At 37.3% G+C, this 18,411-nt stretch overlaps 1 protein-coding gene across 1 annotated transcript in view; it reads right to left on the bottom strand.

The window, feature by feature from the left end:
- Positions 1-18,411, bottom strand: part of LOC148092287 (histone deacetylase 9-like) — a 223,303-nt gene that overhangs the window by 129,111 nt on the left and 75,781 nt on the right. The window contains exons 8-9 of the mRNA XM_087821192.1: positions 16,596-16,715; positions 16,186-16,283 (exon numbers count right to left, since the gene is read on the bottom strand). Coding sequence (XP_087677318.1) covers positions 16,186-16,283; positions 16,596-16,715 — 218 coding nt within the window. The remainder of the gene's footprint in view (positions 1-16,185; positions 16,284-16,595; positions 16,716-18,411) is intronic.

The raw sequence follows: 18,411 nt of genomic DNA, 5'->3' as shown, positions 1-18,411 counted from the left end.
GAGAAAGATTCCAATCAACTGATATTTTTAAAATCTATTCATTTGACTAATTTAATTTCCATGGAATTTAATTACATAATTGTGTAGGGATAGGCAAATGCATATGAATAAAATATAAGAGCTGAAAAGAGTCTTTCTGCTCCTTCGTAAGTTCTGTTAAAGTGACTAGTTCTATAATTAGTAAAAAAAATTAAACACTAGAACATAAACTCTTAAATTATAACATTTTCAAAGAGATACTTTACAGGTAAAGATAACCCATACTTAACTTCCAGTGAGGTCATAAGGAGACCTAGTATAGACTTATAAAGATGTTCTGAATATATTTTGTGAATCATGATTTGGGGATCACATTTTCAGAAGCCAGATCAAAAAAAAAAAAATCCTCTAAATCACAGAATAAATTACCTTAGAGTTGATGCTCATTATCTGATCTTAATGGCTGTTTAGAAATTTCAGAATTAGTAAGGAACACCACAACTCATTTTTTTCCCCTAATGGACTTAACCCTACCCAGGGTCACCTACAAATTTATTCTGGAATGTATTGAAGTCTTCCATTTGTTTTAATAAATATAATCATACAAAAGTCCTGGCCATATTTATTTAATAATTTTTAAAGGAGAGTAGGATGTCAAGGGTATTTTCTCTGTTTCATTTCATTAACATAAATCACTCTGGTTAAGATGAAACACCCTGCATGTGAACTGCATTAAAGCAACCCTACCCCTCAGGAGGGAAGTCAGAGCCGGGCCAGCTCAGGGACTCGCCTGCCACTAGATTTGGAACATGCTCACAAACAGGTGGACTCTTCACGCCAAAATCAATAGAAAAGGGCGTCCTCCCCGTGTAAAAATCGGTTTCTCTCCCCATCCCAACTTTGATTTGTTTTATTTTGTTGAAACTGACTTCATTATTGATGTATCTTTTCTGGTTTGGTGGGGGAGGGGGGGTCGTTTGCTTGTTTTAAATCTACCTTAGCATGCACTGGAAAGACAGAGAAAAAAAAATCCTTTACTTTGATCTCCTTGGCATATGTCCTAGGATGAAAAATATATCCCCAGTTAAATTTTTATGTCAGGACCATTCTCTCTGTCAGTGCAGTGTTTCTAAGAAATCCTCCAGCCTTGCAGAATTCCTCTTCTTCCTTCCCATCACTAGCCGGCGGGGCCACTAACTTTACTGAAGGCTCATTACACGATACGTTGCAGTTTCATTCCAAATAACAGCAATACAAAGCAGTAAGGTTACATGAACTAAGGCATCTTTACCATAAAGTCAGGAAAGCTTAATTTTCAGAGTCCCTACTTACATGGACCCTTCCCAACACACTCTACCTATTTTTAATTTTTTTCCTTTGTACTTTCTCTCTGCAAGAGAGTCCCCGTAAATGTAGAAGATGGTGGCCCATGCCGGAGCAGGAATGTGAACATGCTTGTGCTGTGTGAAACCACCCTCCCCTGGGTACCTGTGGGGCTGGGGGGCACGGGGGCTGCTTATAAGGCTTGGATGAGCATGCCCATCCTTTATCTGTGTCCTGCATGGTCAATAGTTCCTGCTTTGTTCATTCTCTAATTGCCTCGCAGTAATGGTCATTCCCGATCAGCACTGTACACTTCTCCAGGGAGACTGCTGAATGCTTCTGCATTTCCCTCCACAGCAGCTAGCTCAGCACTGAGCCTGTCCTGGGTCAGTTGTCAGGCAGCTTTATGCACATCCATACTCAGGAAAAATGTCTCAGGCACCCAAGGCTGAGTTGGGACACTGACCCAGCAGTCAGAACAGAGCTGTGCCATTTCTGCCCCCCTCAGCAGCCACGTCAGGAGAGCTCTAGCTGGGAACAAGTTTCCAATATGCCTCAGTTTCTGTGGCATTGCCCCCACAGGCACACCTGCCTGCCAGGAGGGAAGCAGGCCTTGCTGAGACGCTGGTTCTGTATTATGAGAGGGGAAGAAAGTCTAAGGAATAGAAGCACTTAGGAAACCAGCTTTAAACCGATGGCTGTGTAAAAGAAAGAAAATGGAAAATGGTTTGCTTTCATAAATGTATTTTGAAAGACAGCACTAATTAGAGACATTCCATGTTAATGGAATTTTAAAAAGTTGATTGGATGACGTAATATAAATCAATACGCCAGCTACCATTTCAGGAAAATTACATTATATAAATCCAGGTCTTAACCTTTCACATGCACCCTTTGAAAATTAAAGACACAGTTTCATGGGAAGGCAAATAGAGGATAATAACCGAGAGATGATAATAAAGCAAAGCACCAGAGAAACTGTGGCAGACACTGCCGCCCAGATCCTTCCCGGGGAGGAGTGTGGAGAGCAGTGAGCCTTGCTGGGCAAAGGGCAGCACTGCACCCAGGAGAGGGGTTTCTTCTCGGCGAATTTCTACATCCATTCATGTTCTTCCTTGGAATGCACTCAGCTTCCCATTTTGAGTTACTGGTAGGGGAACATCCAAGCTTTTGTTCTAGTCCTGACACTAATTTTTTGTATGATCTTGGCGAGTACCTCGTCCGATGTATAAGGATATCGGAGAACAAATAAAATATTTCAATAGATGCCGAGATTTTGAGCTTCGGTAAGAAAGACACTTCATTACGTTGGCCTCGGGAAAAATCTGTTGATGATTCATGGAAGGAAGCACTCCGTAGGCTTATTCCAGGAAAGAAATCTTTCGACTGTCACTTTGGGAAGACAATCGCCACACTTCTTCATTTCCCAGAATAGGGAGCCTTCTAGCCACCCCACAATTTCCCAAGCATATCCCCTACTCAGCATATTTAGCAAAGGATGGCTGCATACTTTGGTGTTATTCAAGAAAAGTATTTTCTCTTTTTGGGGAGGAGATCTATTAAAAGCCATAAAGCCTCATGTCATAATGATACCTGAATGCTCTGATATAAATAATACTTTCTTTCTCATTCATGTGTTTCTATCAGACTTTTTTCCTTTCACTTAAATAAATCCACTTGCATGGATATCTTAAAGACACTTATGCATGGAGTAAAACGAAAGAGCATTTTAAGCAAATGACTAAGGACTTTGCTGATTTATTGCTTTGATAGCTGTAATATCTTTTGAAAAAAATATGTGATAACCCACAGCTGTGATTTAATAAAGTTCAGAACATCTGTACAACTAGAAATATTATCTTTGGAAACAAAATGACATTGGCACACCATGATACCACAGGGTCCCCTCCCAAAGCCACTTTTCTCTTTTAAGCAGTAAAAGCAATATATTTTATCATTTGCTGGCTTAATTCAGGGTGTGGTTTCTTATCATGAAGGGTATTCACTTCATTGAAACTCTCCCCTGTTGACAGTAAGACACATTAGGTTAACTTTTTTTCCTCAGCAAAACATAGTCATGAATAACCAATGAGGTCTTAAAACTTTGTAAGTCCGTAAATGGATTTACCCATAAAACCAATTATGTGTTCACACTGCAATTAGTTGCTAATTTTAGGAGTTAGAAAAACAAATCCATGTTTTTAATATGTCATATCTGATCTAAAATAAGTTTGGGAGATATATGCACATATTTAAGCTGAAACAAAATATACACAGTGACTGTAAAATATCACCAATTTGCTATAATTTTGAATGGCAGTAACTCTACCCTAAGAAAATTCACTGGATGATTTAATAGTGATATCAAAGGAAATTGACCCTCTTTCTCTTTTCCCTCTTGTTGATTCTCTGTTTCTCCTTCTTTCTTTCTTTGTCTTTGTGAGTCTGTTCTTTATCTAACAATGCAGATACAACCAGTGGGAAATGGAGAAGAAATCTGTAGAATCTTGGTCACCCAAGTACTGTTTATCTGATAATAAAATATTATTTGATTCATTATACAATATAATTTATTGCTTTTTTATTAGGTTAATTGTGAAGATCTTAAGGGTAGATTAGTTTTACTTCCTTCTATAGTATTATGTTTATTAATTAGTTATGAACTGTCTAAAATGTCCACTAAGCTTGCACCCTATATATCAGGATTTCCTAAACTATGCTCTATGGAATGCTAGTTTCCATGATATTTATAATTATCTTGGGCGGAAAAAACTGGAGGAGTGGGGAGTTCTATGTTCAAGCAATTTGAGGAAACAAATTAAATAATGTAGGACCTCCTTACTACTGAAATTCTTAAAGTCTTTAATTTGCTTTTGCAAATTATCTTTAGGAGGAGATTTTCTTCCCCATAGAATATTTTTTATTGCTCAGAAACACTTATTAATATCCCCTATATGTAGCACTTAGCAGAATGTACTTTGGAAAATACTTTTATTGGTATCTCAAGTTTAGAGCCATTGTGGGTTATTTGGTCTCCCAGAGATCTTTGTGGTGGCTGCCTTAGCTCTGCTCAGGCAGCCATAACAAATACCATAGCCTGGGTGGTTTCAACAACAGAAATTTATTTTCTCACAGTTCTGGAGCCTGGAAGTTAGAGATCAGGGTGCCAGCCGGGTTGAGATCTGGTGAGGGCCCTCTTCTTGGCTTGTAGACAGCTACCAACTTGCCATGTGCCCACATGGCCTTTCCTCTGCGCATGCACACAAGGAGAGAGCAAGTGAGAGAGAGAGGGACAGCAAGAGAGAGAGCAAGAAAGGAAGGAGCGAGGGAGAGAGCAAAAGAAAGCAAGAGAGAAAAAGGGGGGAAGGGGGGAGAGAGAGAGACTGGAGAGCAAGCCCTGTAGCTTCTCTTCTTAGAAGGACAGTAATCCCATCAGGTCAGGGCTCTGCCCTCATGACCTCATCTAACCCTAATTACTTCCCACAGGCCCCATCTGCAAATACTGTCATACTGGGAATTCGGGCATCAAAAAATGAATTCCGGGGAAACACAGTCAGCCTGTAACAGTGCCTAATGAAAAAAACACTTTTTGAATTAGCTGACTATTCTAAGATTTCTTTCTTCTGATGTGAGCTGACATCATGCTCATCCCTGGCCCAAGTCTATCAGGCCTCCTGAATCTCTCTTAGGAGAGGCTGCAGACTGGAGACTCGGTTTTGTCTTCCCAGTGCTGATCTCCCTGCGTTCTCCATGTGGTAACTTAGGCCCAGACACATCCTTATGAAAGAATAGCATCCAGTGTAGCCCATGACTGAGAATACACAGGAAGGAGTATTGGATGAATGGTCACCAGGATCAGGCATAACATTAGACCACAGTGATGTCAAGTGTACTTAAATAATGCAAAAATAATTAACTTTTTATTTCAAAGAGAGCAAAGTCAGATGGTATCACTCATGACTTTGCTCCCCGAAAGGTGATAAATAGCACAGGAAATAGGCCTGGATTTCATGTCTCTTGGCTTTCACAGCATGACCATGTCTCTTCCTCTAAGAGGGCGAAGGGCTGAGCAATTATTGATTCATTAAGATGCATAATCCATTGTTACCAACTGGACCCAAAGATGAGCAGTACTGAGTTTCAGAAGGATGAATTCCTTGGTGACGCTACAGCCAACCCCTAAGAGAGAGACTACCTCAGGTCTGCTTCTTGGCTTTGGACCCAATTGGGAGCACTTTTGTGTAACCTCTTTGTGAGAGCCTCTGGAAGCTGGGATTTAATTTTGTAGGGTCTCCTGAGGGGTCTTTATTCCTCAGGGTGTCAGGACAACTCTAACGCCACAGGAGGGTTCCTCACTTATTTCCACTTCAAAGGGGCATTAATAATAATCCTCCTTATTACAGAATCCAGCCAGACCTTTCTGGTGTGATGATTAATTGGGAGGTGTTGTATTTTCTCCCCCCAATATATCAGGTGCAATCATTTTAGTTCCTAAAAAATAAATGTTCTCTCTGCAAAAAACAGGCACAAACAAAAATGTTTTGAAAAGTAATCACTTGTTTAAAAAATGGAAATTGGGCTTCTGTGTTATAAGGAATGTATGTGCATAACGGTGAAATTCAACACTGGTAAATGATCTGACTACCTCAAAGTGAAGTTTTTGCCTTCCTACAGTGGCCTTTAACCCTGCCCTTTCCTCCAATCTGAGAAGAGCTGATGTTGATGGAACATATAATGGCCCCTTTCCTGTGTAGTAAAGTCAGCAATAAAGCTTAGTAATTAAGGGTACCAGGGAGGCCCAGCCCAGCAGGCTAGTGGTGTGGCGAACACTTTTAGAACTTCAAACAATATCAAAGTCACTGAGAAACGGGCCTAGCTCAGTTCTGGTTTGAATTAAGCCTCACTTCCACACGCACTTTTCAAATCCAAGCTCAAACAAGAAAGCCAAGGCCTTCTGGATTTCATTAGAGCCAATTATCTTATCTGTTTCATCTCAGGCCTGACCCTAAGGCTGGCAAACAGCTATTCGGTGCATTTGTGTGGTTGTTTGAGAAAGCCTCCAGTCCGCCAATGGCCCGAGGACCTGCTAATTAAAACACTGTTGCCCCCCTGCCTCTGGTGATTAAATATTTTCAAGCTTTTGTAAATAATTTTTCCATTCTTTGCCCCAAGCCTCAAAGGTCCAATATATGCAGTAATTTATTTAGTTTGTCAGAGAATACTGTTGGAAATAGGGTCATAATGGAGCCTTTGGAAACTTTTATACGTCTTCATACTTCTGAAAGTGACAGTTTATAAACCAGCCAAATGTGTATACTGTTTCTGATGTAATTATGGCCTAATGGCCTTTCTCCTTTTGAAGTGATATAGTATGTAACAGGCTTACATTTTGTCAATAATCATATTTCCTCAAATGTCAATGATATCTAGCATCGGAATTTAATGAGATCATTTAAGTCCCAGAAACTGTATCAAGGTATATGGCCTTCAAGTTTTTCTGCCTGAGGGTGGGTCACAGTCACAAAGGCTAGCTTGGGAGGAAGACTAATCAGATTCTTGCTCACCCCTTGTGGCCAGGACCTGCTGGAGAGCACTGTGAATTCTTTCCGGAGCCCAACTCTGAGAAATCAGTGAAGGATAGGATGATGCCAATTCAGAAAAGAAAATATTCAGGGAGAAAGAGAACCTTTAGGATTAAAACTACTCAATGAAAAAACTTTTCCCAGACCTAAGTGGCATTCAGAGTGAACTTAGAACCTCAGAATGATACTTAGCTTGCAATTGCACTGAGGGGAGGGGCAGGGCATTGAAACCTTTCCTTACAGCTCTGACATACACTGAAGCACACATGCATTTGGTAAACACCCAGGAAAGCCCACCATCACCTTCCTAACACGTGGACGTCCCTGCCTCCCACGCTCCTTGCCTTGACAGGACCACATGCTTCAGAGTGCAAGTGACTCCATTCTAGCTCCTCAGGACCAAAACATAGTCAGAACAGCATGCAGGCACCTCTCCCCCCTCCCGCCCTGGGCATAGCCATGCAGGCTCCCAGCTTTTCTAGCCAATCCAGTCATGTTTTATTGGAAGAAAATAAAAACCCAGGGTTTTGTTTGTTGTTGTTGTTGCTCTTTTTGAAGTATTACAAGAAAAAATGTAGGCAGGCTCATTAGCCGCATCCAGTGTTCACTAGCACACCTATGAAAAAGAACCATGGCACTGAACAGCTCTGCTTCTGCTGTTCTTAAAATGACACTCTGCTCTTATCCTAAATAACAGGCTCTTAATACAAACATCCACCAAAGGCAAACAATTAAACAATACATAAAGCACCAGGGGGCAACCTCGCAGTTCAGTTCCAGTCTGGAGCCGTTCCAAAGGAGAGCATATGGGCATTTTACAAGGAACAATACACTTTTCCAAAGTTATTATGAAACAACAAAATTTTGAATTGGGCCTCATAAGCCCTTCAAACTCAGTACAGGATCGCATGCCCAATTCTGACAATGGGATGATCAGTTTACATTCTAACTTCTCAAAAGCATGTTTAGGGAACTGGGGCAAACATATATCTAATTGCAATGACATATTTATACATACATACATATATATTTCTTTTCTATTTTAAAAGACAGATGAAATATTAATATGTTATCTTTTTAAGAATTGATACTAATAAACCTACAGGTGAATGACCTCTCTTTCATATTAATTTTTCATCTAGATTCTACATATAATCATCTGATTTTTATCAATTACCATATCTTCAAAAAACTAAATTAAGTGGAATAAATTAACAAACTTTTGGCAAACTTGAGTTCTCTGAATTTAAAATTTAACCAGATGATTTTTAATTAAATCAGTTAAATATGACACAGACCAGATTTTATTATTTCTGTAGGAAGCTGTTTTGTTTGTTTGTTTTGTTTGAAGTAAGGGAGTTTTTTACCGCTGATATTTGGTGTAATTATACTTACTGAAGAGAAAGGCATCACTGAATAATGTCTGCAATTTTATTTTCAACTTTGAAATCCTGGAATACCAAGGGTAATAAATAGTATCAGAAACTTGTACAGTGGAGAAGACTTGGGGACACAAAAGGAACTCAGAGGCCCAGTGTGACAACTTTAATATCTAAGAGATGTTTTATGGAACTGAACGCACAGAGGATCCAATGACCAAGCTTTCTTTGGGCTACAAAACTCAAATTATATATCTGTGCCTGCTCCACTCTTGCTCTGGATTGTAAATAAACTCTTCATTTCTTTGCCTTTGGCTATTGTTTGAACAAATGCTCATTTATTTCTTAAATTCAGTCAATTTAAGTAACTCCAATATTGCTTTAATTTAAAGAACTATGAACTAAAAAAAACATATCCTAGCTGAACCAATATTTTGTTTCAAGTGCAAAAATATGTATCTTTCTTTAATAGGTAAGATATCATATAGATGCTACTTTCTCCATAGACTTTTCCAAAATTGTTTTGAGAGGCAAAATATTCCCAGTTTGAGGTGTAGGTGGATTTAAAATTCTGTTGAGATTGCAAGGTAACTAAATCATCCACACCCCCTCTTCCCCACCCAGTTTTAAAATTGTGAAATATAGCCCGGCCGGAAGTGGCTCAGTGGTTGAGTGTCAACCTAGGATCCAGGCAATCAGGGTAGATTCCTAGTCCAGGCACATGCCAGGGTTGCGGGCTCGATCCCCAGTCGGGAGCATGCAAGGAAGCAGCCAATCAATGACTCTCTCATCATTCATGTTTCTCTCTCTCTCTCCCCCCCTCTCCTTTCCTCTCTCTGAAACCAATATATATATTTTTTTTAAAAATTGTGAAATATAAACTATAATGGCAAGAAAGGTATTTTCCTAAGCCTGTTTCATTAGAACTTATGCAGTTCTTAAGCCCACTGTCCTCCATTGGCTTTAGGATAGCAATGCTGCTATTTAGAATAGAAGATGTTCAGACAACCAATGCCCAGGAAAACGGTGCCTGCAAGAAAGATGGGCAGATTCCGAAAAGATATGAGGACAAGTCCTCACCCTTCTAGAAGAGCAACAGAGGAGTTTAAATGTCTGCATAAATGGGAACAGATGTTGATATATAAATTTCATCTAAATGACATAAAATGATTGGGATGAAATATGGAAAACTGAGTCTATCATCCAGATGTTTGATGTCAGACAAGGACTTGAACTCATCTCCAAAAGTCCTGTCTACCAGAAAATGGTGTAAGCTTCAGCCCTGCATCTCAGAAGTAATATCTGAACAGACTTCCTGTTGAACAGAAATTTCCCAAAGATGACTCCTCTATCTGAATAAGTTAATAAGTAAAGTCTTATTAGTAAATGTTATATTTATCCAGGTCTCAAAACAGGAACATAAATTTGCATTAATTGTACATTTAAAAAAATTATTTTTTCACATTATTTGTCATCTTGATAGATTTACTGATAGTAAAGTTCAGGTGTGAAATCATGAAAGTGCAAGTCAGTTTCAAGAAAACACATCTAAGATCCAAAGGCATTGATATTTGGTTAATAGCTATTCATTGAGATAGAGGATAAGTGATTTTTACTTGGCTTTATTGTACCAATAAGTGAAGCATAATCTTAAAATCCTCAATAAAACTGTGAAAAAAAGTGTGACTCCATAGTTTCTTAATTATATTTATTTTCCATTCTGGCTGTGCCATATCATAATTAACTGCACAATTCCATTATTACTAGATGAGATGATTTAAGTTGATGAATTGATCTGAGCTGCTTGACAGTCCAAAAAATCTGCTATTTCTGGCCTAAAGAGCTTCACAATAAGATTTCGTGGAAAGCTTTCATTTCCTGATATCTTTGAGTATTACACATATGTTGGGAGGATTTTATGCAAGGCAAGGGTTTTATAGTCCATTGTTCCATCTTCAAATAAAAACAAATCATTTCTAGTCACGCAAATTGCTTTCTTTCTTAGAGAGAAGTGCTAGGAAAAAAGAGTTCATTGAACATAGCTGCTCTTTTAATTAGTCCTATTATTTGGAAAACTGTATAATTGCTACACAAATTCCTGTAAATATTTGGCCTTAAAACTGTTCTAAGTCAGAAGGCAAAAATGTTGTCTTAAAATTTTTATAGTTGATCTGACCTTTTAAAACAATATTAAAAACAATGTTGTAGAATTGAACTATTTTAAATAGTTCTTCACTGAAAATAATATCATTCACCTTTCAAAACTTCAATCACTTCAGGATACTTCCTGGACTTTTTACCTGAGCTCTCTACTGTCTAATAATATCATATCTCTTTGATGCTCAGCCCAAAAATAAAGTTTGCAAGTTTCCCAAGGAAGACAGGTGTGCATAAGATCAATTTACTCCCAGGGTCAAAGAGCAGAATTCTAAGGGTATCTAGAGACATACACCTATAGAAATTGTAATTTTTTGATGAAAATTGGTACAATATGTTGCACAGATGAAAGAGACAAAAGTGTTCTTAAAGTGTACTTATTGGTGAAACTAAAGAGCAGATAGAGCTGACAGCTTTCTGAAAATTTAGTCCTATAGATCTTTTTCTTCTGACATGTTCCGGTAAAACTTTTAAAAAGATCTTTACATGCTGAATATAAAGAATAGAATCTGGACAATGAATAAAACTGTAGATCACACTAGCAGTAAATTCATATGTACTGCTCTTCACTGAAATGAAATATCAATAGATGAAAATCATTACTGCTTTGTTCCCAAGATTGATTGACAAGTTCGAATTTGGAGCCCACATCTTCTTTATTAGCCAAGTCTTTCAGAAAGAGAAAATGTGGGCTTGATTTGTGAGCTATGATAAATGGTCTGGGAAAGATGGTAGTAGGGCCAATTTGATATGTACAGTATTTCATATTGGCAAATTGTTTCAAGAAATTCCACCCTTTCCCAAAATGTCTTCAACGTCCTTGGGAAAATACATACTATCATGAGCACAATATATTCGGTTGTCATTAACAATTGAGAACCCATTTCAAAGTGGGAAGCATCAAGCACAGCTCTTAGAGACAAAATAAGGCTCCAAATCATTCTGCAGTATTGAGTATGATTTTTAGATGACAACAAATCATTCTTTATTTCAAAATTAAATCTAAAAGCTCATTTATCACCCTAAGTTCTATTAAAATTTAATTTTATATTTCTCAAGTTCAATTACATATGCATTCCAAAAAATCTAAATGTATACATGAGAAGAAAATATTTCTTTTAACAGAGAAGGAAAATATATTTTCCGTTGTAAATAGTCTAACTAATCAAAAGGAAGAAAAATCATAGGAGTTTCATTGGCTAGGCTCTCTAAGTATGTCAGATGAGGGAAAGGCACAAAAAGAAGTGGTTTGGAGTTATTATAAGATACAAGGTTAGTGAAAGTCAAGGAGTTATTTTCAATTTTAAAATAGCGTTACCAATGTAGATGTCTAATCCAAATGCTGGACTGAAATGCATTTGCAAAGAATTTCTCACTATATTATTGCTTTGTCACCCCTATTCTTGGCCGAGGCACTTACTTTAAAGCTGGGGGTAAAGGAGTCCGTCTACATACTCATACTTGTTGCCACGAAGTCCCTGACCACTCTATACCAGCTGTGTGACATCAGAAAACCTACTGAAACACAAAAGGGGCTTGATATTTGCATCCGGAAATGGGGAGCACTTAGCTCAACAACTGGTAAAGATGAAAAGAAATGAGCAACTAGCAAATATTAAGTCCTCAATGAGTGTTCTATATCACTATGTTATTATCATCATCATAAATATTTACTATGGTCCCATCTCATGTCTCAGAATGTAGCAACTCCTTTTTCAGTCTATGCATATGACAAGAATATTTAGAAGTCAGTGCTCTAAAATTAATTAGAATATTGATGATATGTTTGGTAAAATAACGAGAGGGAAATAAAATTCTGCACTTATTTATGTGTCCTACCCCGAATTATCTACCATTACTCCATGGTAAACTCAACCACTCTAAGAAAACTCCAGGCTGACAATTATTGACCAGTCCTCTGAAGAACACCTGCTCTATGAGCATGACAATAGGGCTCTATTCTCTGCTTTTAAGTTAAATGTGGTTTTTTTAAATTTTTGCCACAAGCAAGGGAAAAATCATACAAAGCTTTGGTTCCTATTTGAAAGATGCCCAATCTAGAAGAGATCTGACAGTTTGACTTCTGCACTAAAAATAGACATGCTATCTAGTCAAGTTTCCGGTCACAGTTCTGTAGTAGTGGATTTTAATTTTGCTTCTCTTATTAAGTTAAACAAGTCTGAATCAAAGACAGGAGAGGAGAAAAAGATATATGTGGTTTGAACTGTTTTTATATGCTCAACTGATTCAACTGATTTGACTGTGTAACAAATATTCTAGTTTTTAAACATTCCAGTTGGTACTGGGTCAAAATATTTTAGCAAAGGCTACGTTTATAAGCACAAAACATTTTGGTTAAATAGAGATACTTTGTAAGTCAATAAGAGAAAAAAATAAGTAGTTAACAATAAAAACCACCAAAAATTTGACCAAATATTTATTTTCTAGCTTAGACAACTCACTCAAAACCCGTTTTTAGTTGGCATACTGACAACTTCAGTGAAACAGGATCATTCTGGATCAGAGTTTTCCCCTGAGGTGAACATCCCTGAAGAGCTGATATTTAAAGGTCTTTGTCTTTTGGAAATCATCATTATGAAAAATTAATTATGGCAGCTACAGACTATATAACACACAGGCTTGACAAGTTGTGACTTTTTAAATCACAACTTGTTTGCATCAAAGAAACCCAGATCAACAGCTCTATGCTACTCTCTTAGCCAGTTCTCCTTGTGTACCAAATGAGTCATTTATTATTTCATCAAAACCTTCTGAATTTAAGGGGTTTGTACTTCTTTTTTTATATTAAAAAGTCACATAAGGACTGTGATTCATTCACTCATTTAGTTTTTCAATAAAAAGGCATAATTTCAAGAACTACTAATATCTTCTACATTGGAAATGGCTACTCATTTTTTTAAACCCTTGGAGATGTTTTCCTCTTTAGATTTAAATAGAAGCATGAGATACATATTGTCTCTTGCCCACTATATACAAACTATTTAAATATTCTTATATAACTAATCACTTTAATATTTAGAAGACTCTTAAAGAGGTGATCTGTAGAAAAAAATAGCCTATCCAGTACATAATTTAGAGATTATGGATAAAACAGAAGCATTGAACAATCTTTTGAAGTAACTGGAACACAGAGTATTTAGCAGGCATTCAGCAAAATTATTTGTTGGATGAAGAGAAGACATCTGACATTGTTATAAGCAAATGAATGGGTGTTCAGAGTTCTTCGTAAACCATATTCCTCGAGTGGCTAAGAGATAGTTAGGTTTCATATAGTTCCTTCAGACTAGGGGTTTCTAATGTTTCTCTTAGAGTCAAAATAACTTCTATTCTCTTCTCTGACTCATTCATTTATTCATTGATTCATTCAGCCCATATTAAATACCTCTTCTTTGCCATGATGAGTACTAGGCATCTGTGACTTGGGTTAGAGGGGAGAGGGCTTATGTTTCAGTGAAAGTTCGTTGTGCTTTATTGCTCCTTAGTCTTTTGAATCATGAACAATAGAAGAGTAGCCATGTGGCATGAAAAAAAGGGCAAAGATCTTAGAGCCATAAGCTGAGTTCACATCATGACCCTTCCAGTTAGTTGTTCTGTGGTTCATACAAACCACTTAAGAATTAGCCATAATGTCTATAAAATTTTTAATCTAAGACTTGGCATATAAGACCTCAATAAAAACAGCCATAATTATTTTGTAAAATAGTAACCTTAAAAATATATTTTAGTTGAACATAGGCGATATTTGATATTATTAAATATTTTGAAAACTCTTGTGAAAAATCTTAAGTATATCCTTCCATTATTTCAGGGATGAATGATTAACTGCATGGAATAAGTAACTAGTTATCAGAACTAACTTAGGCATCCCATTATATTTTTTAAATTATCTTTAAAGCTTATAACAAACATGAAAATATTGGGTTTGTCTGAAGTTTTCTTTTTGCCATAGACACAGTAGAAACCACAGGGCAATATATATGTAACAAATTTTGGCTGGAAAAATGAGCAACCATCTTATATCCCACTATAAATGTAGTTTCCTAGAGAGAGTCGTCCCCTCCAAAGATACTCATCACAGTCCAGAAACAATTAAAAATTAGGAAAAAAGAAAATACACCATTTATTTTTCCCCACCTCCATATCCTGCACCCATACACAGATGCCAGAAAGATCTTCAGTTTCAATACTGGGAAACAAAGGTTGTATTAAGAAAGATAAATAATATTACATCAAAACTGTTTGGGATTTTATGTTGTTAAAGCCCCAAATTAGAAAGGAACTTTCCTATTTAGATAGGCAATTCTTTGCCTGCAAAAGACTTTATGAAGTATTATCTGTATTCCTGCCACACAATCCCACCCTAAGGACCTTGCCCAACAGAGCAAGGCTACTTCATGACTCCATGCTTTTCAGTCTATTCTCCCTGCCTAGTATGAATCCCCCACTACTCCAATTCCTTCATCCCTTGAAAACTTTCACTCATCCTTGAAAGCACTAGTCAAACAATACTTGATGAAGTATTTCCTGAAACCCTCTAAGAAGAGTTCATTTCACCCTCTCCAAGTCTAAGGACATCTGTTCTCTAGAACAAAAAGTATCACCTCTATTATGTTCCCTAAGAGCAAGCCAGTTCTGAATTCCAAGTGCTGGTCACTGTGCCTGGCACATAACATATGTTCAATTAATGCTACTGAATAAATGACTTAATTTCTTGATTCTCCCGTAACAGGTTCACAAGTTTTTCTAGTCATACACACGAAATGGCAAACAGACATGGTACAGTTCAAAACTAACAGAATTATTATGGCTTAAATCTTGTTCTTATATAACTATGAATATTAAAAGCGACAATTTTACATTTCTGCAGCCTAGCTAAATAATGGTGCTTCTCCTCTAGTTAAGTTTAAGTATGGTGACTGTACTGGAAAGTTTAGAAAAGTTTGCTACTATGTGTGCACATTCCAGGCAAAGAGAAGGTGCCATTCTTGAGAACATTCAGTAACTTTGAGGAACACTAGATTCACTTAACATTTCAATAAAAAAAAATAATGTATACATACTATCTGTTTCCACATTATTTAATGAAATTGTTGTATGCAAGGGGGTTCTTTAAAAAAATCTCATCAACCAACCATTCACTTTGCATGTGAGAACAACGGGTACAAAAATCTAAATTATCTTTCCCTGCTGTGGATGAATGATCCATTTCTATGCAAAGCTACAGTACCACTAATAGTACTATGATTAAAAACAACAAAGAATTCCATATTGCAGAGCAATGGATATGATCATAAGCTACAGTAAGGCTGAGAACTTTATGTCATGCAAGGTACTAGGATTACTTGGTAAATAGAAAAATTCATTGGTAACATTTCTGGATATATATCCTCAGGCAAAAAAAAAAACAAACCAAAATTAAAAAATAAACAAATGGGACTACATCAAACTAAAGAGGTTTTGCACAGCAAAGGAAATCATCAACAAAATGAAAGACAACTGAATGGGAGAAGATGCTCACCAATAATAGAACTAGGTCTTGTACCTTTTTGGCTTACATATATCCTTATTGGCTTTGCAGCAATCAATATTCAGGTCCCCAAACCACACAATTTTTGGAGCTTTGATGGAAAGCTCCTTTAGCCACTTTACCTTAGGTAGAAATTTACATTTCTGTTTTATGTTTGGTGTTGTTTCCACCGACATTTGTTTTCTAATTTGCCACTTTCATAGAAAGAAGTACCAACCTGAATGCTTCAAGGTACTCAGTATCTCCCATGGGGGGATCAAGGCCACCTGTCCAGGCAATATTTATATTGTACCCTTCTCCGAGGCCTGTTCCAACCTGGGAAGAGAAAAACCACACCACAGTGGGTAGAGGAGGGCACAAGGAAGAAAGCAAAAAGAGGGGAAAACAAACACATGTGAGCTCTTGAAATAAACATCAAACAACATGTCAAATCAGCCCACCCTTGCTTGACAACCAGTGCTCTGGGTTATGCACTTGTTCTGCGCTGGTCCTTGCTCCCGTGGGACAATTCAGTAATCTCGTGTAATTTAAAACACCAGCAAAGGACAAGAAAATTATGGGTAATCATGCAATGCAATTACCTGAAAGATACAAATAAAAGTGGGGCTCTAAAGAAATAAACCGAACCTCATTTGGGGCTCCACTGCCAGGGAAAAAGTTCCCTTCATCATAGCGATGGAGTGAAATATACAGAATGCTGGGGTCAGCATAAAAGGCCTGCTGTGTGCCATTTCCATGGTGAACATCCTACAGGGAAAAGAAAACAGATGACAGCTACAGTCAGGTCTAACTCTATGTGGAGACAACTCTTCTGATTTTGAGTTCCCTGCCTTTCTCCCCCACCCTCCTCCTCATTTTCTGTCCTTTCCCTCTCCCCTTCAGCTTGCTTCCACACCACCCCCTTTACTTCCTGAACTTTCAGGCAAATTACCCTTTAATGCACTCATTTTTTAAACTGGCTTCTAAAAATCAGGAAACCACAGCGAACATGCCCTGGAGACTCCAGATGAGCAGTCACTGAGAAAGCCCAGTCCTTTGGTACAATTAGATATTTATACACCGGCCCTTTGTACTCTTTGCTTCAGTGATGGAATCTCGCATCCTGTTTTATGGAGGAATTTTATGACTTATTAACTGCCAACAGTTCATAACCCCTCAGGCTTAATTAACTAGCCTCATTGGCCTCTGAAGAAAGACTAATGTTTAAACTACAAACTAGTATTTTGCAGAAGGATCTATGGCTTACAGAGCATTTTTGCAATTCTTGACAGAACACTAAACATACGTGTATGCATTGATTTGCCAAGTCCCACCATTGAGGTCAAAGGCTTTGCAACCAGCTGAGTAAATTGGCTTTCTTGAAGCATTCAGTTCAGTTAGCAATCCCTCAGCAGTTAGAATCACTTCAAAAGAGATGCCAGATGCAAAAAGGACTTCATACTTTATTTTGGTAAAATCGTGACGGCAAGTCAAAGACACAGGAGCATGAGCTCATTAGCTATTAAATCATTTGGTCTAAAGCAAAAAGATGGCATGGGGCTTTATGCAATCTTGTCCAATCTGCCTAATTTTAATATTATATCAGGGCTCTCTCCCCAGCCTCCTTCCCTCCCTTTTTTTCTTTCCCTACACCACTCCCTCTTCCAAAAACAAAACAAAACAAAACAAAACAAACCCTTGTCATTTTAATGAATAAAAAAATTCCTCAGACACTTGTAAATGATAATGATTCAGAACTTCACAATCTTTTTTCTAATTGTTTTATGATATAGATATATGCTGGAATTGTCAAAGAAATGGGAAAAATAAAACTAATAGCATTTTAAAAAATGTTTTCACTGAAAGACCACAGTTAATATCCATCCTAATACCTTCTGAACAAAAATAAAATAGATGACACTAAAAGTGAACAATCTATATATTTGTATTCAACATAATATTATTGTTGTATATACTTCAGGTTCTCTTATAAAACATTTTGGTCATGTGTAACTATATCCTTATACAGTACTTCAGTTTATAACAGTAAGAATCACACTATTTTCAACAATGATTCCTACAGTTTAGGGGTCAGGCACTACATTCAATGGCCTACTTAACAAATATATGATGTATATGGTATTATTCCTCTGGTGTTTTAAATTAGTAAATTAAAAATTTACTAATAAAAAAAAAAAAACTAAACAGACACAGAGTGTCAGTAATTTACTAAGGCTATACAGAGAACACATTACAAGACTGTGTCTTCAATCCACTTCTTACTCCAAAGGCCAAACTCATAACCACTGTATTGCTAACTTATATTCATCGTCTCTTTGATCCTCTTAGCAAACCCATGAAGTGAGATTGGTGATCATTATTGCTCCTTACTGAAATTCATATAACTTGTCTCCGTTTCAACCTTCAGCCCAGAACTTCCTCACTAGACACAACCAAAGGCTCC

This window comes from Miniopterus natalensis, chromosome 10 (genome assembly GCF_054644295.1).
Source record: "Miniopterus natalensis isolate mMinNat1 chromosome 10, mMinNat1.hap1, whole genome shotgun sequence".
Lineage (NCBI taxonomy): Eukaryota > Metazoa > Chordata > Mammalia > Chiroptera > Miniopteridae > Miniopterus > Miniopterus natalensis.
Note: the sequence above shows the minus strand (reverse complement) of the source record. Positions and strands in the feature narration are given on the sequence as shown.